Source organism: Cyprinodon variegatus, unplaced genomic scaffold (assembly GCF_000732505.1).
Source record: "Cyprinodon variegatus isolate N-32 unplaced genomic scaffold, C_variegatus-1.0 Scaffold117, whole genome shotgun sequence".
In the NCBI taxonomy this organism is placed as follows: domain Eukaryota; kingdom Metazoa; phylum Chordata; class Actinopteri; order Cyprinodontiformes; family Cyprinodontidae; genus Cyprinodon; species Cyprinodon variegatus.
Window position 1 is genome coordinate 672,460 of NW_015150570.1, and position 27,649 is coordinate 700,108.

The following is a 27,649-nucleotide window of genomic DNA, read 5'->3' on the forward strand; positions in this document are numbered from 1 at the left end:
TATATTAATGAATGAAGAAAAATCTTTAAAACTTTGAAATCTTTGCACTATTATGTTTCTACTAAAGAAATCTACACCAAATTTAAGACAGAGTGGTATTTTCCTCCCCATGGTGGTCTGGTGATTTTTAAATAAAGATGTAGGAAAAAGTAGTCTGTTATCACCATGACAGGCATGTTTTCATCTGCTCAAAGTAAAATTTCATGTCGGGAAGTTCCATGTGGCTCTTTTTATGGTTTCAGTTAGTGTTGTGACTTGTCAGCCTGATGTCTACCCTTGATGCTCTAGCAGGAGTCTATGCATTATTATATGCTGTAGATTTTATGGGCTTAGAGCTTTCCATAAGTCTGTTTGATTGCAAGATTAAAGATGAGGTAAATTCTCGGAGGATGACAATGTAGTTTAAGCTGGTTTTATTTTATCCGTTACAAGTAACACACTTTTTTTTTCTTTTCACAGCTCCATCTACGGTATCAATAATGCACCAGGTCAGCCGTACCATGGACAGCATCACCCTCTCCTGGTCTCAGCCAGATCAGCCAAACGGAGTCATCTTGGACTATGAACTCCAGTATTACGAAAAGGTGATCATAACCATTCAAGTACATGGGCAGATGCTTTGCCTACTGTATATCCTCTTTGACCCTAAACACAGACTGCATTCATTTTCCCTCCTCCTAAAAGGCCAAATACGTAATGATCATATTTAAGGTGTTGAATCCTTTTCATTAGGCCATTTTATATCTGAAACTCCTCCTGCTTGTTTGCTCTGCAGCAGTTCCTCAAAGGCATGTAGCTTCTGAATTTTTCTTTGAACCTCTGCTTGTTCTCCTCTACTTACAATCACGGTCAGTCACTGGGAAAGAAAACCGCGCTCAGCCCTGCAGCAGGGCCAGGGGGGATTGATGTGCTGAGACTTGTGGTTGAAAACATGGTTCGCTGACTGATGTAAAAATAGTTTTTTAAGGGGCAAGCTCCTCCGAATCAGCATCGTTTTTCAAAAGAACCCTCACAGTCACAAATGTGCTTTACTCCACCACGTCCATTAATAAGAAAACACACGTATGCATTCATGCAGAAGCAGTTACATGTGTAGTTCCTCAAGCTTTTGCCTGTTGTTTTACTTTTGACTTGTATTTCTTTAACTGACACTGGTGGAGAGAAATGTCAAAACAATTGTTCCAGCTCCTGTTGTGACTCAGAAGTGATTTCTGAGAAGCTTATTGAAGGAAGCGGATAAAAATGTCTCGGTCTCAGCTCTCATCCTGTCAGCATTCTGGAAAGGAAAAGCATGGCAATGAAATGCAGCTCATATCATCACAAGGCGAAGCTCAAAGAATTCACCTGGCCTCAAACTGCCATCTAGTCTCCTTTCCTAATAGCAGCATCTGAATATTTGTCTTCATTGTGATAATATTGTTGTACTTCTTTATTTTAAATACCTTAAATTTCCTTAAATAGGTACTGGGACGTCTTGAATCTGTCATATAACTTAACTTATTAGCTCCAGATATGTAGTCTCTTTAAATTAGTGTTTGGTACAGGGTTACCATTAGCAAAATGAGTACCCTATGCAATGTCTTTCAGAATAACAAATCTTTTTTTCTGCCCCCCAGGATCAATCCGAATACAACTCTACCACCATCAGAAGCCGGACCAACACAGCAGTGATCCGTGGCCTCAAGTCAGGGAGCATCTATGTTTTCCAGGTCCGGGCTCGCACTGTTGCTGGCTTCGGACGCTACAGTGGCAAGCTGTACTTCCAGACCCTGACGGAGGGTGAGAATTCAGCCAACGCTCACCACAGCACGCACAGTTCTTATCACCTTTCATGCTTGGCTTTCTAACACACCATGCAGTGCAGTTAGATTTCAGACAGCTGCGGGACTGAGAAGGATACATTATGTGTTGGAAACAGCACAAGTATTCAAAAACAATTACCGTCCTGTGAATATGTATTTGCACCCTTCCAGATCTGTTACTGTAAGTTTCAGGTTGTTTTGTTATATTTTTCATTCACCAAACGAATTGTAATAGCAGAAAAAAGGGAACTGGAGTAAATGCAAACTGTAGATTCCAAATAATTGATTGACTGAAATTTTATTGAACCCCAAAAGAGGCAATTATTTATCCCATCATAACACTCAACAATTATAATAGAAAACGACTAAAATCACTAAAATTCCTTTAAGAATGCACAGAAACCGAATAAATATAGATATAGAAACTGTGGTAATTTAGGATGCACAGATCTCGAAGCTACATAGAGATTAGAAAGTCTGAAAGTCTAAGGCAGAAAACTGGAGTCATAGCACTCCTTAACACAGGTTGCAGCAGTATTTGACTGTGGCTGCTCCTGAGGCTGTTTACTGTACTGTAAAGAGGGTGAAAGATATTGTCCATTTATAGTTTTTTTATTTAAAAAAAGCTATCTGAATCAGTTTTGCCATCTGTGGAAACTAATTGCCCTTTCTTCTAATAACTTACCTCCCTTTGCAGACATCAGGAATTTAAAATAAGTGGCCAATGGTGTTTTGCATCTTGATGGGGAGCTTTGATCCACTGTTGTGTAGAATTGTTTGAATTAAGCATCCGCGGGAGAGTTTTTAAGCACGAGAAGTCTGTTTAAGATCACACCACCACATTCCATTCAAATCAGACTAAGCCTACGGAAAAAAAAAAAAAAAAAAACTTTTTTGTTTTATTCTTTTGTCTCTCAGATTGACTTGCTGAGCTGTTTTAGCTCACCGTCTTGCTGTAAAACCAGAGTGTTTAAGTTAAATGTCACTGACAGATGACCAGACATTCTACTTTAGGCTCATCCGATATAGAGAGAATTTCTTGGTTTCATCAACTGTGGCAGGTTGTTAACATCCTAAAATAGCCCAAAATTTTTGTTTTTAAAACGGTGTCTTAATTTTGCACCAGATATGTGATATTATATGGGCAAAAATTCTAAAAAGTTTCTCTTAGTGTTTTCCCAGAAGCCTCAGAAAAGAACTGATGAACTGAAAAATGATTTCCTCTTTCCTTTCCTTTTCTTTTTTTAATCTTGCAGCCTACTCCATGTTTTCATAGAGCTTCTATATTTATTTAGAGAAACTATCAAAAAAACACTTAACCCTTTTCTCTTTTACCAGTTTTAAGAGCAATTGTTCCTGAGACTGGCTAATAAAATTGTATTTGCCATCCTAAAAAGATGTTTAACCACATCTAATTAATAATAACTGAAGGGTGTAATTAGTTTTTGATTTTGGCTAGGTCGTCTGCATAGCTTATACTTGTCTAAAATTTGGTGATCTAACCATGTTGGTATGAAAAAAAAAGGCTCAGAAAAGAACTGATGAACTGAAAAATGATTTCCTCTCTCCTTTCCTTTTCTTTTTTTTAATCTTTCAGCCTACTCCATGTTTTCATAGAGGTTCTAGATTTGTTTAGAGAAACTATCAAAAAAACACTTAACCCTGATTTCTCTTTTACCAGTTCTAAAAGCAATTGTTCCTTTGACTGGCTAATAAAATTGTATTTGGTATCATAAAAACATGTTTAACCACATCTAATTAATAATAACTCAAGGGTGTGATTAGTTTTTGACTTTTGGCTAGGTCGTCTGCATAGCTTATACTTGTCTGAAATTTGGTGATCTCACCATGTTGGTATGAAAAGAAAAAACGCCAAAGCAGATGAAAAATCTAAAGGGTTCATAGTTAAATCACAGTTTTGCTTAACACCAATTCTATAAAATGTCAGTTTTTAGAATAAATCACTACCAAGGATTTTTTATTTTTACACAAATATTAGGTTAAGGAACAAATTAAAGTTGCCTTGTTATCTAAAAAAATTGGCTTACATTTAGTAAACATCAGTCAAGTAGGTTAATGTTAGAGCTATCTCTGGGTAATCCCTTCTGAATATCTTATTTCCATCAGCCTGCAGAGCCTAGAGCCATCATTAGCCTGAACTCTCACAGGAACATCCGTGATGCTGCCGCGCACATTGATCTCGGCACAGACAAAACATTAGACTGACTCAGAACTGGAAATATTGTGTAAACAGAGCGTGTGCAATGTTAATCCTTTAAACTTCCATTTAAAAAAGTGATTTTTAACTGCAAAAAATAAAAAAAAGTAATCCTGCTGATGGAGTTTAAAATGAAGAACGGTTCCACAAATATAAACAAAGCTTACAGTTTCAGCAAAATAGAAGCAGAGGGAAAGTGAAGCTTTCCCAGAAGCAAAAACACCAAAATTAAGTTTTTATTACATTTAATTGCTTCCATTAAATGGATAATTTAATTTAATTTTCTTATGTGACTTTAAAGAGCGGAAGCTTTCTTTTTTTCTCGCACCCATTTAGAAGTTACTTTCTTCATTCTTGGCTTTCGGAGCAGTCTGCTTCTCATGCAAATATGCTCTCTCTCTCTCCTTCACTTCACACACTTTCTGCCAGATGATTTGTCCATATCTGTGGCATCTAAGCACATTCGATGTGGTTTACAAGATGTTGCGTGCTGCCAGCAGAGATGCCAAGATGCTCATTGGTTCACCCAGCCTTATGCCAGTCTGCCACCCATTGCAGCAGCTCAGATGCTTTCCCATATGTTTCAGCTTGTGGCGCCTTGTGACTGTGTGTATGGGCATGCTTGGAATTACACTTCTCTCTTTTTTTTTTTGTTCTAATATAGAGGAGTACAGCACAAACATGCAAGAGAAGCTTCCACTCATCATTGGTTCAGCAGCTGCAGGAATGGTTTTCCTCATTGCTTTGGTTGTCATCATCATCGTTTGTAACCGGTGAGTCAGTTCTCTAATGTAAAAGTCTTTGAAAGAGTTTTACAAATTGCTGCCCCTGCAATTTTTTTGTTCTGAAAATAAAACTACTTCTGTTCAGATATCTCAATTCTTAACCAATTTCAATCCACAGCCACACACACACAAAAATAAACCTGTCGTAGATGCAAACTTCTTGGTCTTTAAAAAATACAGCTCTGTGAAAAAGTCAGTTGATTCATATCTGGCTTGGATTTCAGTTCCCAATTGGGCCAATCATTCAGACAGTGCAGGTCTGCACCTGTGCAGCATTTTGAAGTCTACAGAGTACACCTAAGATAAATTTCCCACCATGACAATGTTAATGCTTCAGATATCCCCCAGGCTTTTATCTATGCAGTATATCACCGTTTTGGATTATGGCTACAAAATGATATTATATAGATGGTACTAAAGTGTAGAACATTTAGATAAAAACGTACACTTAAAATTTACTCTAGATTTTAGGCAGTAAGGTTAAAAAAAGGTTACAGTCTAAATCAAGTTCATTTAATATATTTTGTTGATTTATAAAGTCTTTAAAAAGATTAAAATAAGAAAAATAAATAATTCTTAAAGAGAATGCAGAAATATGTTACAAAAAATAAAATGGATAATTTTATCCATGAAAAAAATGTTAAACATTAAATACAATCTGATTTTGGTATAACTTTAGTCTATTTTTATAAGCAACTTTCATAACAAAATACTTAAAAAATTAATGAGAGTGCATCCAGAGACACATTTTAGGCATTTTTTTATTATTATTACTGATAATCTCTTACAAGTCATTAAAGGGTTGATGAAAATAATATATTACTTAACAACAAAAAAAAAATGTTATGCAGAATTTTTACACATCTAAAGAGTATGTCCATGTACTGTATAGTATATATTCTCAATATAAAAAATTATATACATTTACTGATATCCAGGACTTTTGATTATGGTTCAACACTCCAGTCTTTTTTTCTCCTGAGCCTCATTAAGAAGCTTCTATTGTTTCTGGTTAAGGGCTGAATGCAAATATATTTGTATTTCAATCATTATGCATTTAGATGAACCTGCATATAGTTTGATCTGTTTGAATACTGTATTTTTGATCACGATTGTTAATATACACTAATGAAAATAAGTCTACATTCAAACTGTAGATGATAAAAAGAATCCAATGATGACAAAAAGGAGACTATATTTCAAGCTTACAATAGTTTCCCCTCAAAAGGGTTGATGCATCTAATAAAGTAGGGCTGGAATGAAAGATATATTTAGATTTGTGTGGTATGCCTGTGTGGATGCCTTTTTCTGTGTAGCAAAGAAAAAAAACAATATATTTTTCCGTAGTCTGGTTTTAGCTGATTTATCTAAAGCTTAGATACACCTGGGGGTGTTTGATTCATGTCTTCTCCCCCTCCTTGCTCCCTCTCTCCGAGCCAGAGCTAGAGTTCTTTGTCTTTTCCCCAGGAGGCGTGGCTTTGACAGGGGTGATTCAGAATACACAGACAAACTACAGCACTACACCAGCGGCCACAGTGAGTAAACCACCACTTTTCTCCACCCACTCTCACCAACGGCTTCAGCCGCAGGACTAGACACACCTGTATCTATGACTTCCGTGTCATTCCTGTGGCGCTCATCCAACACGCCGATGCCTCATGTCTCCATGGCTACCACCTTGCTTGCTGCGGTCCTTTTCTGTGGGCCCCTGCTCATTTCCCCAGCCTGTACTTTTGTGTGATCTTTCCCATTGTTTGATTCTACTCACTTAGGGTGTGGATAACCACACAGAAATCAGCGTTTAACTCTATGTTATATGCATGACGTCTTAGTTAGATAATTTAATTGTGTTAAAAAATAGGTCAGCCTTCAGTCATTGTAGAGGCCGTTAGAACGCTAAGGCGGATGAGTCGTTTGCTTTTGTCAACTTTCAAAGGAATTTAGGGAATGATTGGAATTGTTCAAGGATATTCTTTCTGTATGCAGTTAAAAAAAAGCATAGTTTCAATCACGTCAATGCAGTGATCATTTTGTGAGAAAGATATTTCCCTCTTGCCTCATTAACAGATCTTTTTTTAGAGTTAAATTCATAATTTTGTATCTATTTATATGGTTGTTTGCTTTTATCTCTTCTTAACAAATCAGACTCTCTCATAAGATTCTTAGTTTCTTAGAAAAGCCCAGACAAGCTGTGCAGAGGATTCCAGTTTTAGCTACAGTGAAGAACGTGCCAGTAAATAGCTGGGTATTTCACAGCTATTATCAGAAGCCAACATGTCTTGTGTGTATCCTGTTCTCACACCAGTCGCAGTTCAGGCTTTTGCCCTTGTTTATGGTCGTCTTCGCCATTAAAGGAAGGTGGTCTTTTGAACCATGCTTCAGCTTGAGAAGAGATTGTGGGCTTTAGTAATGGGGGGTTGCGCCGAGTAAGATCTTTTCCATCTGTTCCATTGCTCAAGCATGTTTTCTCGCTGTAGTCTGCCAGGGTTTGAGGCAATGTGCATGCTATTCTTGCACAGCAGCAGGCCATGCGTGAGTTCTGCATCCATTCAGATGGCCTCAGGTCTAATGTGGAGGTATGTGCATTATAATCAGATTTTAAACTAAGGACACTTAAGTCCCCGAACACTTAAAGGCCACCTTAAGCCAATTTACCTGGCATCGCAACTTAGGACAGACAATTTATTTCTAGAGGTGGAGTTGAGCAATACCAATATAAGACCCCACTTCCTCTCCTGAGTGTTAATGGCACAGTGGCTCACTGGAGATGATATATATATTAACCCACTAAATCACAGCTCAGATGACTGAAGGTGCCATGTCCTTGCTGACTGAACAACCACACGCAGTACCCATAAGGTGCCTGTCATACCACCATTTGTAATTACAGTACCTCTTTCATCTTTCATCCTTCATTACCTTTATGTCTTAGAAAAAAAAATCCATAATTGCACAGGATAGCACAAAATGAAATATGAATGAATTATTACACTCCCTCACTGCATTGGACTGTCTGGCACATAGGTCTGCTAACGTGACCACAACAATTCAATATTATAGTGGCTCTTTCCTGTCTTCCAAGTGTCTCCAGGAATGAAGATTTACATTGATCCATTCACATATGAAGACCCGAACGAGGCAGTGAGGGAGTTTGCCAAGGAGATTGATATTTCCTGTGTGAAGATTGAACAGGTCATTGGTGCAGGTAACTGAAAGAGCTCATTGAAATTTGGTTGCTATGCAATATTTCTATAGCAGATTGCCAAGGTGTAATAATGATATATTTCATTATGAAGGATTTATAATTGCAACTATTTTATGTGTCATGTCTTAATAGGAGAGTTTGGGGAAGTGTGCAGTGGCAACCTGAAGCTCCCGGGGAAAAGGGAGATGTTTGTGGCCATAAAGACCCTGAAGTCTGGCTACACCGAAAAGCAAAGACGAGACTTTCTGAGCGAGGCCAGCATTATGGGTCAGTTTGACCATCCTAACGTCATTCATCTGGAAGGAGTGGTTACCAAGAGCAGTCCTGTAATGATCATCACTGAATTCATGGAGAATGGATCCCTTGATACCTTCCTAAGAGTAAGAAAACAGAATTTTTCCCCCTATAGCAGTTTTTATGCTATTACTCGACTACCGTTTTACAGCTCTGCAGAGTAATGATAGCTTTAACAACAACATTTGCTCAAAAACAGACAGGGCTTCCTCCTTTGAGGCTTGGAGGTCTGTATTTAGAGCTTTTACTTTGACAAGAATAAAAAAATTACCCAATGATCTCAGCATAATACGTTTATTAAAACAGACTCTGCCTGACAAAATAACTGCGGTGCTGACTGCAAACTATCTGTCAAAAACTGTCAAGAGATATTCTGTCCTGCTCCACGTAGAGCATAATAATATCCAGCAAATCTGTTACAACAACACATCATAAAAATTAATACAATTCAATTGCTGGGGGCAATTTTACCATAGCACCTCCTTTTTCCCATTGCAGAGTTATTCTACTAGATTGCAAATCAAATTCAGTTTTAACCTGTCTCTCAGCAATATTTTCTGTCAGTCTTTATTTTGCTCTGCTTCATGAGGTGCGTTGTTAGGTAGAGTGCAGACTTGTCGCTCCTAGTCTCACTGCTTATTATGCACTGCTATGCATGGTCGCTTATGAAATTCTAATTATTTTTGTCTTATGCTCCCTGACAAGAAATGTAAAGTGCTCATGAGTTCATCGGAATTTTAATTTTCATAATCTTACCAGCCAGGGATATTACAGGAAACTTTCCGTGCTTCCATTTACGACCCACAATAAATAATTCAGATGCTTTTCTGGACTTGAAATGAAATGTCACATGTTTAATTATGAAACCACTATAGGATGAGATGTTAAACAGGTCATCCCTATCTGTGCTGGGATACATGTAGCTCTGAAATCAAATCAAATATGTTGTTTTTATGGTTTTGTTTGCTTTGTTCCACTTTTAAATGTGTCTTTTTTTTTTTAAACAAATTGCTAGACAAGATGTGAGTAATGGGGACTTAAGATGTAAAGTATATTTTCAGTGGACTTAATTTTATGTACATGTTAATGACAGGTTGTATTTTTATGGCTCCTAGTTGCAATTAGGATCTACAGTAAATATAGTTAGATTGCCTCATGTTTACTACACAAAAGCTGCAGTCAGTGTTTGGAATAATTATAGAACACTGATATAATTCTACCTTTCCTGGTCTTTGCCAGTTATCTTCCATGCAAATGAAAATAGTAGAAAAAAAAACCATCTATGCTTAGTTAGATAGTATTTTAGAGGTAGTTTTTTTAAAGTGTTAAATCGAGCTATCAAAGAAATAATATCAGAAAAAAAGCACATTTTGCAGCTGTTGTTATACCTGCTCCCCATTTCCAGATTTTAGAGGGCAAAAGGCTAGATACCCAAATACACTAGTTCATCATACTGTCTATGAGATCCAGTTGTATTGTAATATTTTCCATGTTATCTAAAACATTAAGATTTGTGAGTGTGAAAAGTGCGTTAACAATCATGGATTTATAGAATTATATATTTTACCTTTAAATAGTATTTAGTATTTATAGTCTTCAGGCTTAGCTTCCACCTCCAAGCCTGCATCAAAGCCAACCTCATGAAGCCGACATAAAAACGGCTGTCAGCACAGAACTGAGGCTGGCTCCGGAGTCTTTATATGCGTTCTGCCTCTGACCTCACAGAGGAAAAGGATCAGCTTTTTTTTTAGGGGGAATCTGATCTTCCTGCAAAAGCTGGTTTTCTTTTGCATATGTAGATACTAGCTAAACATATTTGAGGCCTCTTTTGTTTTTTCTTCAAACCAGTAAAGTTTGGCAATACCTAATAGTTACAGTTGCAGAGAGCTTGAAGTCGTTGAACAAGATTTTTTATCTTTTAAAGCAATTGATCATTTGTTGTTCGAAACAGCGACTGAGGCGACAACTGAGCTGCCTGCTAATGGTTTGGCTTAACTGCTATAGAAAAACAAGCTGTAGAAATAGAGCAGGGATTGAGAGATCATAGATGGGATTGAATGTTGAGCCACATATAAGCTTAGAAAATAAACAGAATAAACTCCAGACTTGCATGAAGAGTTATTTGACAAACTCAAACAGGAATTTGTACTGAAGCGGCATTTTTTTCCCCCTGACTTCACCTGAGTTTAATTGGAGGATTTGGCTCTAAAGTAAAGTAAAGTATATATGAAATTGGGCCGTGCTTTGGGCTTTTCTGACCTGCTTTTTTTTTTTTTATCTGTCCACACTCAATCTTATTCTTTCCTGCCCCGTTCTCTCAAGTATTTGAGTTTCCTGGCATCGTGGTGGGTGGTGGAAGTTATGCAGGTGTGCCCAGTTGGAGGCACAGCTGCACCACTGCCTCAGACACTAACCGAACATGGGGTATAAAGCCGTCACCAGAACGGAAAAGGGAACAGCTGTAAGCAGACAGCCAGTCCCAGCTTAGCCCTGCCGAGGCATGATAAGCTGGACCAAAACCTGTTGGTCTGCTGCAGGATTCCCTTATAAAAAAAAATGTACAGAAAAATAACTTAACCATATTCAGACTATATAAGTTAGTATAAGTAGTGTAAAATCGTAGCACCTCATAACCAAATACAGCGTTCTCATATTTACAATTTTAATTCAAATTAGGATTTAATTTTAATATTTTAATTGACAGAAAAATGGTATAGTTGGAAGGGAAAGTCAGATTGAACACAGCATTTTATACAAACAAATAAAAACTGATCAGTCTATAAATTAGTTCATTTGTAGTAACTAACTATTGAATATATCTGTTGAAATGTATTGAAGAGACTTCTAAACCTCTCTTAAATGGGGATCTTAGTCATAGGAATTCTTGGAGAGTCACTTTGACCCATTATTCAACATAAACTGTCTTTAAAGCTTGAAGGTTCATGAAGAATTCTCCATGCAGCCTGAACTTTTGTTGAGTGAACTAGTTTTTTACATGAGGTGATTCTTTTGGCCACTTTTGCAGTTTTGCAGTGTTTACTTGTCTGACATCCATTTCCTTTGCTCCGTTCGTATAAGATTCTCATTATGCTTTAATATCTCATTTGTGTTACATCTTCAGATCTTCTAATACATTACTCCGCTTATCAGTCCGCCAACATTGTGGGTATTAAGGTGCAATATGCTGAATTTTTTATTTTTTTTTTCACTGCTATAGTGATGAGTAGTGCCCTTCCTTCCCCAAACACGATCAGTGCACCATCTAAGGTTCTAAATATTGATTTAATCCAAGCGGATTTTATTCCTTCAGTATTCACTGACATGTTTAAATGTGCTGAATCTAAATCTGTAACATCCTTTAAGGTGCCCCATATTGTGAAGAGGATCTTGTTATGTGAATGGCATCAATTTAATCACCCCTGGGAGTTATATTTTTTGTTTTCAAGAAAATGAGCTTCTGCTTTTTCCAGATCTCTTAAAAATATCTAATAGTGGCCCTAGGCTCTTCCATAATTGTTCTAATTATTCTATAGCACAATGTCAAAAAGCTTGCCAGGAGCACCTGGTCATGGCTGGTTTGTGCTAAAATGGTGTTTTTCCCAATTATGGCCACAATAGTGGAAAAGGAGGCATTTGGAAGTTTAGAAATGTGTCTGTAAACAAAGCAGCAATTATCTTTTGTGACAATAAGACAAGATCTTGAAATAACTATTTGATATATCCCATTATAAAATGTTCACAGTGTGATGAGAATGTTTTCTTTTAAAATAAATAAATAAAGACCTAATTTACACTGATAGGGTGTAGGATTATCTTCTAAAGGCTAAGAGTTTTTATCAACTTTATTGAGTTTTAATGGACATTTTAACTGTCTTCTCATATGTGCTGAATATGTGTTTAATTATTCGTGTTACTAAATTGTTACTTAAAACATAGATTTACTACTGATCTCAAAACTATACATTTTCCAGAGACACTTAAAATAATTTAGTTCAGCCAGGAAGTTTGCCTCTGAAAGGACGCAAGAATCTGAAAGCACAATAGATTTGTAACAGTAATATCAGTTAAACAAAAAAAGTAGAAAACGGTACAATTACAACTGACACTTCTTAATAATTAATAGGAATTATCAATGTTATGAGTAAATATATTTACTGTGAGAATGATGTGTTTGCTGTGTCTTTTCTAGACCTTTACAAGCATATTTTTCTGGTATAGATCTTCCTTTATATCTTAACTCTGATTAAATATGCTAACAAAGACATTTTGCATAAAGTGTTCATCAAAAGGTTGAATTATTGCAAGGTTATTACTAAACAAAACAACCTAACAATCTAAAAAAAGCTGACATATGGCTCGCAGTTTGGTAGTTAAAGGCTGTCCTCTAAGTGAATCAAGCTTTTGACCTTGTTAAAACATCCATATGGTGTTTTTTATACGCTAGAATGCATATTTGCAGGAAAGTAAGCTCTCAACGCCACAGCTGAGAGATTCTACTTTTGTAGTGCAATGTAACGAGTAAGCTCTCAGCAGACTGATTTTACATGTAACTTAAGAAATGAGTGCTACATTTCTAAAGTTGCTTTCTAAAATGTTTTAACAAAGTATTACTAGTTTTCTTATAAGACTGTTCAGTCTTGAAAATAATAAGTGTTTAAAAGATAAAATGAATTGCAACTAAAAACTGCAAGGCATTTTCAAGTAGGTTTTAATTAGACTGTTTATTCTTGCATATTGATAATATAATGTTTTAATTAAGATAAGACATTTAGGGGTCTTTTGAATGAAAAATGTAACATTTAAATTTGTTATTGAATACCAATAGAATATGCTTTTAAACTAGGCCAGAGGACTTTTGTAGACTTAGACAACCTTTATTTTCATTTTGTATACACAGTGTGTACAGAACTGAATTTCATTTTGTACAGATTTCATGACATTTCCATTCCTTAAACTGCAGCAGTGATCAAATGTAAAGAGTGTGGGAGAAAAAACACATTGATATGGAAGTTCAGAGCATTAAATATATATGGTGCAGTTATGCAGTGTTTTGGTTTGGTGTTGTCAGTGTGATGCATTTAAAACTAAAACTTAAAATTTTATTTGCAATGCCATGGTATCAGGTGAACCCCAAGCATGAAGCTTTTTTGTTTTCTTTTAATATATAAATGATGTTTTGCAATATTTTTTTTTTCCACAGCAAAATGATGGACAGTTCACTGTGATCCAGCTTGTTGGTATGCTACGTGGCATTGCTTCAGGCATGAAGTACCTTGCAGACATGAATTACGTGCACCGTGACCTGGCTGCCCGAAACATCCTGGTCAACAGCAACCTTGTATGCAAAGTGTCAGACTTTGGCCTCTCACGCTTCTTAGAGGACGATACATCGGATCCTACGTACACTAGTGCTCTGGTAATAAAATATTTACTTACCTTTTTATCAAACTCACTGATTTCAGAGGTTAATATCAGTCATCTAAAAGAAGTCTAATCTCAAAATTATTAAAACGATTACTTGCTTGATGCATGTTTATATATTTCTGCCCTGAGGTTTGTTTATTTGGGTTATTTTAAGGACTCTCCAGGGACTGACGTAATTGCCACAGTGCACTCCCACTCTGTTCCCCCCTATCAGGACAAATGCCATCTCTGTACTTGTTTTCCTATTCTATTCTATGTACTGCACTTTCCCTCTCAGAAGTATTGTTTTTGGCACCTCCCTGTTTGGATTACTGTTACCATTATTGTTTTTGTGAACACGTCTCTCCGGTCTGTGGCGGTTAGGTTTCAGTGTTACCTGTCTCACTGGGGTAATTCCCTTTGTTTTCACAGGGAGGGAAGATCCCCATCCGTTGGACTGCTCCTGAAGCAATCCAGTACAGAAAGTTCACCTCTGCTAGTGATGTGTGGAGCTATGGGATTGTCATGTGGGAAGTCATGTCCTACGGAGAGAGACCTTACTGGGACATGACCAATCAAGATGTATGTATTTAACATGGATTTTGTCATTTTTTCTGGTCCTGTTAATTTTCGGCCCCCAGTTAAGACTGAATTTCTTTTTTTTTTTAAAGCGTCTCCTAGCCCTTAGCTAAACACAAGGGTTTTATAAAAATGTTTCTCCACTCTCACCACACGGTCAAAATCAGATCACTTGAAATGCACAGCTGTATTCTGTGGACAATTTCTACTCTTGACTGGAGTCTTCATTTTCTGTTTCCCTCTGGGTAGTGAGAGAGAGAGAGCAAATTATGGGGAGAGAGATAATGAAAATAGTTTCAAATTGAAAGTGAGAACACTAATGTGCTAAGAGGGACTGAGGACCTCAACGGTTATCATATTAGCAGCTCCAGATAGTGTTTCTGCTCCATCGGGGTCCTCGTTTGGAGGTCTTGTGAATAAGATTAATCTGCGTCTGAATGGAGCTTCTTTAATGACCTCGATAATGAGCAAGGGATTGTTCGCCCTTCCTGCAAGTGTGCTTGGGGTTGTTTCTCTCTGTTAACTGTGCCCTACCTCTGTGGACAAGTGTTAGACAATCTTAAAAGTGAGACTGAACATGAAATTCACTAAAAAGACCTTCAGTAAGTTATTTTTAGCCGAGATGGCTGATGAAAATATACCAACCTTGTGTTTTTACATAAACTGGAAATATCAGGCAAGTGAAAATATAGTTCTCTACACTGTATTGCTACTAGTACGTAGTACTACTTCTATGGGGGGTGGCGGGATTTTTCCAATAATACATTATTTAAAATGATTTATATACAAAACTACATTTTGCTTATTTGACCATTTCAAAGGGTGGCCAAAGGAAGTGGGCCTAACTGTTACACCATCCATTGGAAAAGGTTTCATTAAAAATTTTGTTTCACATCCAAAAACTATTTTTAACATCAGTAGATTTAAAATTTGGTTTTCAACAAATTCTTTATTTTTTTAAAGGAATATTGTTAAAAATGGCTCCTAGCATTCCCTACATTTGAGTCATGGTGCCTTAGAAATAGCTCACACTTTGCAACATGTCTTGCACCTGTTTTTAAAGCAACAGTGCATAGGTTTTCACACAGGTAAAAGCTAAATTAGAGCTATGTAACTCAGCTATGTAAGCTGATGGAATTCGTCTTCCTCCCTAAATTGGTGATGTTACCCAAATATCTGCTTTACAATAGTCTGGACTCCTCTAAAAAAACAGAGCTGACTGAGCTAAAAGTTGTTGCTAAGCATCAAAACAGGTATGATATTTACCTTTATATTTTGGTTCTCTCATGTAGGATTAAATCTAGAGGAGCGAATGTGGCATTGTCTTTACACGTAACTCCATGACTTCTCAATCTGCCAGTCCAAAGTGGTTTTCTGCTATCAGATTCCAAAACATAGAGGAAGACTGTTTCATTTTGTGACAATGTAATGCTGCCATTTGCTTTCAGGGTTTTTAAATCTGGAAATTACAGGTCTAGTGCCCCTAAAGGCTTAAAGTCACCCAGCATTGCTTGTGACATCCTTTTCTTAGCATAAATTAATATATATAAATGTATAGAAAAAAAACATATAATAACATAATGATGAAAAACTGATAAAATACTGTTGAAAAAAATGTAATGCAGCTGAAATAAACTGCTATTGAGAAATATGGTCAAAATCCCCCGAATAATAGCTTTTCAGATCATCATTTTCTGATTTTGTTGCACTTTTTATGATGTGAGAAGGGAACTCTATCATGTAAGCTAACTGCTACTACAGCCCTGTATGTGTTGGAGCCGCTACCAGGGCTGAAAGCCCCATGCAGCAGTAGAAAAAATACAGAGCAGATCAGAGGAGTAGCAGCAGCAGAAACAACGGATGAGTTTAGAAATTGAAAACACCATCCAATTTATTATTTATTTTAACCCTAGTATCTGTAGTAATTGTCCTTTGGAATTGATCTCTTATTTTGGATTTGTTTCTAAGGTTGCTGCCGTGACAAGGTCGTATTCTTACCCGCTGTTCCGTGTTCGTATCCGCCGTTTCCTTGACAAGCTTTCAGATTAGATGCACTAAGATGCCTTTTTTCTTTATTTAATGCAAGTCTGAAATAAATATATAAATGAAATGAAGAAAAAAAACATGAAAATGAAATAGCATCTCTCTCCAAGGTTCTCCTTCATCTGTAAAATATTAGGTCTTCTGGCATCTCAAGCGAATTCAGACGTTTCGTGTTTGAGGCAGTTTGCCGAAAAATCCTCACATCAAACAGGCTGTGCTTAGTGGGACCAGTCCAGCTGTCCCTCGTCAGTTTTACAGCTCCGTTTCTGGCAGTGCTTATCCTCTTGAATCCAGAAAAATAGTGCAAACTGATGTCTGGTGTCAGAGTATTCCTGCAACCCCACAGCAAGTCGCCCTTTGACCATATTACCACTGTTTTTGCGCAGCGTGCCGTCTACCTGAACTGTTTATAATGGACTTTCATACAGTGATTAATCCTGCATTTTCTACTTTTGACGGTTGACTTTTAACAAAAGAAATGTCCATTTTGGTCTTTTATCACCATGAAATGTAAAATACGACAGATTTTTCAAATGTTCATATACTTTTCTTCCACTTTCTTCATTTAATGGAAAAGCATGTTACAGGCACTTTAATTTCCTTTCCACTTTGAAATCTGTTAGCCTTCTTTATTTTAAAGGTCTTGCTGTAATTTTGGCCAGATATGAGTAATGTTATGGGAGAGAACCTAAACAAAGTGTTTTATAACAGTTCAGTCATGATCTAACAAGTAAGGCATTTGTATTTTTATGGAATCATTTATCTTTTACTACAAAGAAAAAGCTACCACTTTGCTTATGTTAATTCTGTTGTTAGTTAAACAACCCCCAATCCTGTTACCAACATGCTAATGCAGTTATATCCCGAATCCCTGACATTATAATCTTGAAAAAATTAATCATAATTTTTTTTGATAGTCAGAAAATTTTCAGTGTGGAAAAAAGAAAAAAAAATCATACATACTCTAGATACTGGACTTTGTAAAAAAAAAACATTAATAAGTTGCCTTGTGAAAAAAGTCTTCAAATGTTGGATGTCATTGCATTTTTTGTTTTAATAGTATACACTTGTTATGAAAGATCACTTTATTTTAAAATTCATTATAGCTATTTTAATACTTTAAGGTGGATTAATCTTTCACTGTTCTCTTATTATTAGGCTGTGTGTTATTTTATGCTTTTGAAGCATTGAATCAGCTGAATTCTAATTTTATATTGGTTGCTTAAGCCAAAAAATATTGAAACAATAACTTAATTACTAATAAATTCAAATTTTCTAGAGTTGTAAACATTTTACCGGAAAGCTGCATTTGTTTTACTTGATATGTCTCTTCCTGTACGTGATTTCAATAGATCTCTGTTGCCCCCACAGGTCATCAATGCTATAGAGCAGGACTATCGGCTTCCCCCTCCAATGGACTGTCCCAGCGCGCTTCACCAGCTCATGCTGGACTGCTGGCAGAAGGACCGTAATAACCGTCCCAAGTTTAGCCAAATTGTTAACAACCTCGACAAGATGATCCGCAATCCCAACACACTGAAGGCTATGACTCCTTTATCTTCAGGGTAAGTGAAAAGCTAGCTTAGTCATTGTTTTCAGTCTCTGCTTTTCTCCTTCTGTGATCTCTGCTTTACTCTCTGTGAGAAACTGGATGCGTGTTTAATCTGTTCTACATCGACATCATGAAAAAAAAAGCTGTTTTTTCCTTTTTTATTTTACCCTCTATCTCCCTGATATGAAAAACACCCTTCAGTGTATGATTCTTCTCAGATTCCAACAGTACCAAGGCTTTCAACTGTTGACTAAAATATTTGTGTTTTTGCGACAGTGTCTTCTGTGGCACTCTTCACATTTGCCAAACACAGTTTCTGTTGTTTTTCCTGGCGCCGAGTGGTTATGTAAATTAAAGCCTTTTGGTTTGATCGATCCAAATGTTCCCACGAACGCTCCAGGCAAGCCTGGGTTTGAAGCAACCCAGCTTTTTTTTTTAAGAAAACATTTTTAAGAATCTCTACTACGTGTTAGTTTGCTCTCAGAGCCAGGACTTAGTTGATGTCCATTATCCCTTCATGTACTTTCGTTTGCGGTGAAGTCCAGAGCCACAACCTAGATTTTCCACAGACAGTCAGTGAATACATTGGCTCCCTGAAGACTATCACCTCATTTGGAAAAAACCCTTTATAAGGATGTAGTTTGGAAAAAAACTTTTTCATGGATTAGACTCGTGGGATTCTCTTATGCTCTGTCCACTATCTTTTCAATGTAACATAATAAATCATACGCAGGTGGTCCGGACTGGCTATGATGTGATATATTCTGGTTTGAACTATTATTATTATTCTTGATCCATTCTCCTTGTCTCTGCTGTAGGGTTCATCTCCCACTCCTGGACCGCAGCATCCCAGACTTCTCCACCTTCAGCACTGTAGATGAGTGGCTGGATGCCATCAAAATGGGCCAGTACAAAGAAAACTTTGCCAATTCTGACTTTTCGACATTTGATGTGGTGTCTCAGATGACCATGGAGTAAGTGTTTACGGTACCTTTCACTGAATGTCTGATATTTGATAGAGAAAATGTTAACAGAAGTGGGTGTTGAGAAGTTTAGGCTTTAAATCTTAATAACAAGATTGTCTGTGGCCTTATATAAATGGTGCTATCTCTGAATTACATTTTCGTACAATGCTTGAATTGGGAGACTAAAAAGTGGATGCAATAGCTTAGAGTAGTTAAGACCCCACGGCACTTTTTTTGCAGATGGACTGTATAAATTAGGTCTTAAGGCACCATCTTTAAGTTACCATGCAAATCTTCAAACCTTTTTGTAAACTGGTTTTATTCTGCAAAAAAGCTTAAAACCATGGTAGTGTTGCCCTCTATGGGTTGAGACATGGTTAATGCGATTGGTTAAAACAATTCATGTGTACATCACAACCTCATGTTTGATTATAAAGGTGCACTCAGTTTATAATAGAATTTAGAATTTAACTTTATTGTCATTACACTGACACAAGTACAAAGTAACGGAATTCACTCTCTGCATTTAACCCATCCCAATGGGAAGCAGTGGGCTGCCATTTGCAGCACCCAGGGAGCAGTGTTGGAGTTAAGGGTCTTGCTCATGGACCCAGAGTGGCAGTCCGTGGGAGTGGGGCTTGAACTCCAAGCGCAATGTCCCAACTTCTAGGCCACCACTCCCCTTAATATCCCTGGGTATTCAAAGTGATGCAATCTCTTAGGTGATAGGTTTCCAGTTTTCAGCCTGTGGGTACTCATATTTTCCACTGTTGGTATATGGTCACTATAGCACCTATTGCAACCTTATCAATGACAAAACCACTGCTCTATCCATCCATTTTCTCCCGTTTAATCCTTGTGCGGTCGTGGTGGGCTGGTGCTTATCTTTGGCAGTCTACGGGCGACAGGCAGGGTACATCCTGGACAGGTCGCCAGTCTGTTGCAGGGCAAAATAGAGCAGGGGTAACCAATTAAAAATCTCTGCAGGCTGAATAAATAAAATCAACAACCATTAAAGGTCCAGAGATATTTTTATTTATAATCTGTCACTTTAAACATCATTTAACGCTGAAATAAAATGCAAGTGTTTATGTATCCTTTACATTTTTTTCATTTTAAAATCTAAATTTCAGTTTTGTAAATTGACAATTTCCAGACTAAATTTTTTTTTTTTTTTATAAAACACCTGAACTGACGTTTTTTTTTTTCATTTTTTTATGGTTTAATAAGAGAAGTGGGCTTTAGGCTGACCTGCAAGGCTTTAAAATTGGGTTTGATTGGCTACAAATCCATTCTCAAGCACATATCATGGAGCTCATTTTGAGCCTGGATCAATATTTATTTTTGAATATGTTCATGGTGGAGAATCCAGCCAAATATACTCAAAATATGCAGAGTCATCTTTTTTTCACTAATTCACCACGCTTCTTCCAGCAGTCCACACTCTGCTGTCTTTTTCTCATCGTATTCTCGCTTTGCCACAGGTTTGCCTATTGTGTCCTAAAGTAGCTAGCAGCAGCAACCCAGACTGACACAGCTCATTGGCTAATTTGTATCAGGTGTAGCCTGATGCAGGACGCTATGAATGGCTTTACCGTACAAACAGGAGAGGTGGCGCAAGGGATTTTTAGACACTGTAGTCGGATAACATGCAGTCATTTCTAAATGTTTTAAATCAGGTTGGGTCTGGATTATCCAGCAGGTGGGTCCGGATCCTGACCCTGGTAATCCGTGACCTCTGACATAGAGACACACAAAGACACACAACCATTGAAGCTCACACTAACTCCTAAGGAGAATTTAGAGAAGCCAATTAAATTAACAGTCATGTTTTTTTGGCTGTGGTAGGAAGTCAAAGTGACCAGAGAGAACCCATGCATGCACAGAGAGAACATGCAAACTCCATGCAGAAAGAACCCGGGCCAGGAATCAAACCCAGATGCAAAGCAACAGCTCTACCCATTGCCCCACCTGTTCTGTGTAGCTTTCCGACTAAAGGAATTTTAGCATGAACCCACCTCTCTAAGATAAGCAACCCCAGAGGAAAGTCAGGTGTTGGAACTGTGATCCCTTCTCGTACCGATTGATAGTGTTTTCCAAGTGAGCATTTTCTCACCTGTTTTTCAGCATTGTTTTATTTTATGTACTTAGATCATTTCGTCAAATCAAATTCACTGTTAATTTCCCTTGTCCTGACCACACTCCGCTTCATAATATGTCTGCAGGAGGGGGGTTGCTTTTTCATGGGGTTTGATACACTTTAAAGCTTTAGGTCATGTATTCAACAGCTCCCAGTCAAACGTTGCTTTAGAGAGGAAACAGGAGCCCAAGGGTTAAGTTGCTGAAAAATATATATCCCACTTACAGAAAACAATACAACCAGAAATCAGCCCACAGAGATATTTAGCTTTCATTTTTCACACAAACAGATGGTGATGTGTAAGCCAACAAAATGTGATTACTGTTAAGATTCAGCATAAAAGCAGAGGAATGTATTGTGTAATGGATAAATAGCTGCCCTGTTGTGACTAAATAATGTTTGAATTAGCACCCCTTTGATACGGTGAAAAATCGTTGACTAAAGTCTGCTTGTAAGAAAAAATGGATATTTGTCATTCTTTGTCATTAGAGCAAATATTTTCCTCCATAAAATATGCTAGACCAACCACAGTGGTAAAAAAGCTTCTCAGTCACTAAACTAGAGGATAATTTTGCACAGTAAATTAAAATACAGTCATTACAAACCCAGAAATATTATAAAAATATAAATGTTTGCTTTTAAGATTAAAAAAGCGGTTGAAGTAGATAAAAACACATTACCAGACAAATGCAAGTAAAAAAGTCCCAAGCTTAAAGAATAGCAAATCTTACAATAAAAGAAACTAACTTTATACATTTTAGTTTATATAAATACATAGTATTTATTTATATAAGATAAGAAAATAACAAATAAAAATAAGTTTATTAAATTAAGTTTAAGAAAAATATATTCCTATTTGTATTAATTGTGTACTATGTATCTTTAAATTAGTTTTATTGCGATTAAGAGCAGTAGAGTAAAGAATGTATACATTGAAACAAAAGTTTATCTTAATGATCACACATCAAAATGAAAATCACTGTAATGCAAAAGTCCTTTTGCAAATTAAACAGCCTATGAATTAAACAAGATAGCTGCCTGGGCAATATTTCTATTAAACAGTTACAGATGATTATTCAGCCTATAGCAAAGTTATTTAGCATTATTGGTAAGCTACATTACAGCACATCTAAATGGAATATTTGAAGTGTGATCAATTACATTTTTCTTTTCTTTTTCTCAGTTTTTAGAGGTTTTTTATTTATTTAGCTTTTAACCCTTAAATAATAACCACAAAATAAATGTGTATACAATTATTAACTCAAATGAGTTTTGTATAAAATGTAAAAGTAAACATGTATTGACAGGAATTTATTAGACATTTAAAAAACAGAGTCTTGGTCCTAGGATAGGGCAGTCATACAACGAAATTGTAATTTATTCCTCAAATATCCTTGATCACCAATGTATTTTATTCTTTTATCAAACTGAATGCAGAAGGTTGATATATTAGGAAATACGTAGTTTATTGGTGATCCTTGTAATGGCTGTTATTATAGGCCAGCAGATTTACACAAGTGTCTCTAGTGACAGAACAAATATTTCACAAGTAAATGCTTAGAAAAATAAGCTTCAGATTGTTTTTCTTGCTTTCCTCTTAGAATAAAAAAGTAAATCTTCCCGAAAGCAAAAAAGAACAAGAACTTAGAGGTATATTTAGAGACAGTTAAACTTTTGTTTATTATTTTCACTTACAGATAACCTCTAAAGATGACAGGAAACTGCATAATAATTCAAATGACCGCAGTCTGCTACTCCTGTCTTGTTTCTGGCTGCTTTTCAAATTTTTTTTCAGCATGTAATATTGCTTTTTTATAGCTTTGTTAATTGAACTGTTTATATATATATATATATATATATATCCATTAATAGTATTAGTATAGAAAAAGTGTTGATAGATTGTAGTAGCGTTAGCCTGACTTGTTTTCTTGTGTTTTCAGTGACATCCTGAGGGTTGGTGTGACTCTAGCCGGTCATCAGAAGAAGATCCTGAACAGTGTCCAGATGATGCGTGCACAGATGAACCAGATTCAGTCAGTGGAGGTTTGACCCTCTACAGAGGAGCAGAAGGTGTCGGGAGACAGGGCTCTGGATGTCAAGAATGGAGTGGATTTTCTTTTTTCATGTGTGGTATTAAGTCTGGTCTTTCCACCAGACTGCCATCAAGCCCAACGTTCATCTCTCCTATTCCCTCTCTCCTCTCCCTTCTCCCTGACTCTTCCTCCATGCTTGGAATAAATTGCGAAGAGCTGTGATGATGGAAATCAAAGTGATGAAGAATCCAGGCACCCCCACAGCAAAACCCACCATTAAAACCACAAACATGGGAGGTTAGAATAGACCAGCAAATTCATTTTTTAATCTTCCACCAGTTTAATTTGTTTCAGCATTTACTATCCCCCCTTTTTTTTGGTTTATTCTGGTAATTTTGTAAAGATTTTTTAAAGAAAAGAGAAAATCTGATAAGGAAAGGAGTTTATCTAAATTTATAGATGATATAAGGCCGTACACTAGATGAACTCAGTAGGAGAGCTACCCTTTAAAAGGGCAAAAAAAGAAGCAAAGTAAGAGTTGGGGAGAACATCCTCAATATGGTATGGAAGTTTTGTCTTGTTTTTAATTTTGGACAGTATGTGGATACACAGAGTTCTCTGTGGCCACCTGCAAGACAAAGGGGAGCTACGCACGCAACGCAACTGGTGCCACAGGTAAAAAAAGATGAAATACAAACCATGAAATGGACAACATGTGGCCTTGACTGATGTTGAAACCACATTTAATCAGACGGACAAATCATGCAGTGAAATCAGCTTGAAAGAAAAAGGAAAAAAAGAACTTTTCTCACTGCGAGAAACTTTTAATGTTGTCAACATTTTGTATTGAAGAATCCCTCTGACCATGCTTCCTCTAACTAAAGACTAGTTTATTTTTTTCACAGTGAAATATTCACAGTCTGCCAAATAGAACTCTTCCCTTCGCACTAGAGTCATGATCCTGTACTGTACATATCAGATGCACTTGACCTGCCATAACATGACGACTCAGAGATAGTTATTGTAGGCGATTAGTTCAAGAGCTGAAGACGTGTCTACAGGGACTACAGGGAGCATTTTAGTAGTTGTTGCCTTTAGCTGCATCTTTTTAGCTTGTGAAGAAAACAGCAAAATGACTTCCACAGAGATTCTTAGAAAAACATAAAAAAAAAAAAACAGGTTCTACTGTTTATGTCAGACTCAACATTCAGACAAAGGAATCCAGTTACAGCATCCTTCTTTATGGTGTTTATCTCAAGTGCCGTCTGTACGTATGTGAACACTCATGTGCCGCATGCACAAGGAAAAAGGTCGCTTCTGACAGTGTGGGATCTTGTATTTGATAGCATGCTGACCGAGTGGTTTATTTCACCGAGCTTTGATTTGGAGCAATTAGTCTAGCATTATATTCAGTATTCTTCCAGTTTTCCTTTTAAAAAAAAAGGATGTTTATGCTTAAAAGATTAAAATGTTGATACTTCACAGTTGTTTTACATTCACACAGTTAAGTCACAATCATACATTTGTTGAATAAAAAACTAATGTGTCTCATATTGTTGCAATTCTACTATACGCGTTTTTTGAATTTCTATAGTTCCCTTTTTGCACTGAGTTTATTTTTGCTGCCAACCCTCTGGATGTTTTGCTTTCCTTTTGGTTTTGCTTTTTTTGGTTTTTAGAAGGATAAATCATAAACACAAAACCATGTAGATAAACAGCTTTACCTTGTAAAAGCTTTTTTTTTTCTTCTTCACATTAATGCATTTGTTGTATTATTTTATGAGGACTAATTGTCACACAAGTACAGAATTGTCAGCCTTGGTTTGTGTTGTCGATGTTAACCTGTTGTAAGTTTTCTTAGTATTGGGGGACAAAGTTCAGAGAAATCCTGTGAATCTTCAGAGATGGTGAATCAGACAAGAGTTTATGCGCACAGCAAATAAATGATAAGCAGTAATGCCGAGCTCCTGCCAGGCTCTGCCCAGAGAGCTGACAGACAGACATGGACCTCCAGCTGTGAACCATCGGTCAGATGTGTCTGGTCACAGTGGGGTGGCTGCACCCTGATCATAGCTTCACTGCCCCAACACCGATTTTGTCTCTCTGTCCTTCTGATAACACACATGCCTGTCGACCACCTGTCAAACGGCTTCCTCTGATCTACTCTTAGTCGGCTTTTGCCAGTTGTCCGGTTCGTCTCGGCAGGTTTAAAACGCATCAGCAGCAGGCACATTAACATTCGACTGCGTGGCAGTTGTGTCTTGTCTTGTCCTAATGGTATGTGCCAGTGAGATTCCTCCACGCTGGACAATGCTTCTCATGTTTGCTTGTACCAAACCCTCAGACGATGACCTGAGTTTACATGTTCTCACTACAGCAGCTTTGGCACCAAGCCGGAGTTACTGCACCGCTGTCATCCCATCGTACATTATCCCCAGCTGTCCGCAGACTTTAAAGCAGATAGGGATTGATTTAGTTTTCTTCTAGTCCTCTGTTGCAGGATACATAACAAATATTCCCCTGGAATCTTTTCATAACATGCATTATAAAAGCAGAGGTCAATTTAAAGCCGAAGATTCAAAAAGGGGAAGTGAAGTGAGAGGCAATAGCGTGACTTAAATGCCACCCATATTTTCGTGTTTTTACTGACCTTTAGCTTGTCCTATATTTCATTTCCTAGGAAGTTTTGCTTTGAAACGCTGCATGTCGTCTCTCAATACGGGAAATATGCCGTCGCCAGGAAAAACACTTAATGTGCAGGAAATGAATTTACATTTTGCGAGAGGCTGGCAAGTTGCAGTGTTTCTTTACTTCAGCCCCATTATGGCTCATTCAGATGTTCGCCTGTGGAAGCTGCCAAGACTTTGAGTTATTAATCAATACAATTAAACCTGACATTTGCTTCAAGGAACTGCCCTAAACGGGGTGAGGGTATTTTATTCTGACTACTGCGTCAGCTTTTTTTTTTGTTTGTTTTGTTTTGTTTTTTTTTTTGTTTTGGCAAGGCAAGTAGTATTGCTGGTATTGCATTTATTGTGTAATTTGAAGAGTCTTATATAATGGTTCTAATTATATTAGTGCAGTTTGGGGGGAGATACAACAGTGGGCCCCTTTGGGTTAAATTCAGGAAACTGGAAATATGTGTAGAAAAGAGGAGGGTTCTGATTATTCAGAGTTACATTTTAAAGCAAGAATATTTCTAAAGGAATTTTAAATCCCTGTGTATTTGGAATATTTGATATACAAAAAATTGTTTAATTTACATGCAATCTGTAAATAAACAGATTATTGCTTCTTTTTTTTTTTTTATGCGCAGTTCTGGCTTTGCATATTTGCCGGCCGTATCTTTTTAATTAAAGAATGTTTTTTTCTTTACACCTTTGATGGTGAACAAAACTATTCAGCCTCACCTTTTACAGTGTGCCAATGTTTAAAGGGTAGGGGAAAAGCATTAAGTCTCACTGTTGCAGTTACATGAAAGTGTGCATGAACGTGATCTGATCCAGGCTGTAAAGATGTCGACCTCATGCTGTTGTGAACAGAAAAGGGTTCTCATTCAATGGCTCCAACAGGAAGCACCAGGGCTCCCTCTACTGATGCTTTTCAAACATTTTCAGAGGGAAATTTTCAAGCCCATTCATTTTATGAATTCTGCACCAGGCAAATCTCCAGTGTTTTGGGGGACTTGAGCAGGCTGCTGATGGACAAATATTGGCTGCTGCTAAGAGTAAGCTCATGTATTTTCGCCTGTTGGAAAAAAAAAACATTTACAATTACAGCATCCTGGCACATGTGTTCTCCTATGTGACTATGTGTTCCCCTCTGTTGCTCGCATCTGCCCCCAGCAAACACCCCATCCACCACTACCGCTCTGGCTCCTGGTTAGTGCAGTCAGGGGGATAACCCTGTTTCACTGATCTGTTAATGCCCACATAATAGACCAGTGCCGGTTCAGACCACTGTGACTGATGTGGGAGATCCTGTATTTCTGTATAAATGTATATTGACTGTAACCCTGTGAATGATGTAACAATTTCATTATTTGTAATATTGTCTTTGTTTTATTTTCTAAAAATGGAAAGCCCAATTGACTCTCCTCAATAAAAAAAAATAAGACCTGTTATGAAAAACAGTAAATGTGGTGAGTAGTTTATTTATGTTATATATATTTTCTGAACCATTTTTTCCACTGTAAACAAAGAACTGACCAAAGCCTACATTACTTAAGGCATGGATAACCAATGGAAATACCCTAATCTAATATGGAATTTTTTTTAAGTTAAAATAGTGTAAAATTGATATAAAAAATTCAAGTCATTAATTATAATTAATTTCTATACATGTCTAATGTTATGGTAAAAATCAGCAAATAAATAAGATGAAAGGTTTCTTTATTGACTGTTCTAATTTAAGTATCTTTTAATAAAAAAAATATGGTTTTAATTTTGAAAGGTAAATTAAATAACATTTAAAATGTGATATTTTTATGTTTCAAATCATTAGTTCACCTCAATTAAATACCGTAGTAGAGTTCCAAATAATTTTTTTTTTCAGGATTTAAAAAATAAGATTATAGTTAACAGAAACATTTAACTGTCTTAGCAATTTTTACTTACATTTTCTAAAATAT

At 36.8% G+C, this 27,649-nt stretch overlaps 1 protein-coding gene across 4 annotated transcripts in view; it reads left to right on the forward strand.

Moving 5' to 3' along the window:
• The window catches only part of ephb2 (EPH receptor B2), a 158,439-nt gene extending 131,309 nt beyond the window's left edge, over positions 1–27,130 (forward strand). The window contains exons 6-16 of one of the 4 annotated variants that reach the window (XM_015375333.1): positions 460–584; positions 1,617–1,779; positions 4,685–4,793; positions 6,273–6,340; positions 7,888–8,010; positions 8,143–8,390; positions 13,505–13,720; positions 14,140–14,289; positions 17,701–17,894; positions 18,700–18,855; positions 22,927–27,130. In XM_015375333.1, the coding sequence (XP_015230819.1) occupies positions 460–584; positions 1,617–1,779; positions 4,685–4,793; positions 6,273–6,340; positions 7,888–8,010; positions 8,143–8,390; positions 13,505–13,720; positions 14,140–14,289; positions 17,701–17,894; positions 18,700–18,855; positions 22,927–23,035 (1,661 nt within the window). In that variant the 3' untranslated portion in view covers positions 23,036–27,130. The remainder of the gene's footprint in view (positions 1–459; positions 585–1,616; positions 1,780–4,684; positions 4,794–6,272; positions 6,341–7,887; positions 8,011–8,142; positions 8,391–13,504; positions 13,721–14,139; positions 14,290–17,700; positions 17,895–18,699; positions 18,856–22,926) is intronic. The other 3 variants (XM_015375335.1, XM_015375334.1, XM_015375336.1) reach the window with 3 other exon arrangements.
• The last annotated feature ends 519 nt before the right edge of the window (positions 27,131–27,649 follow it).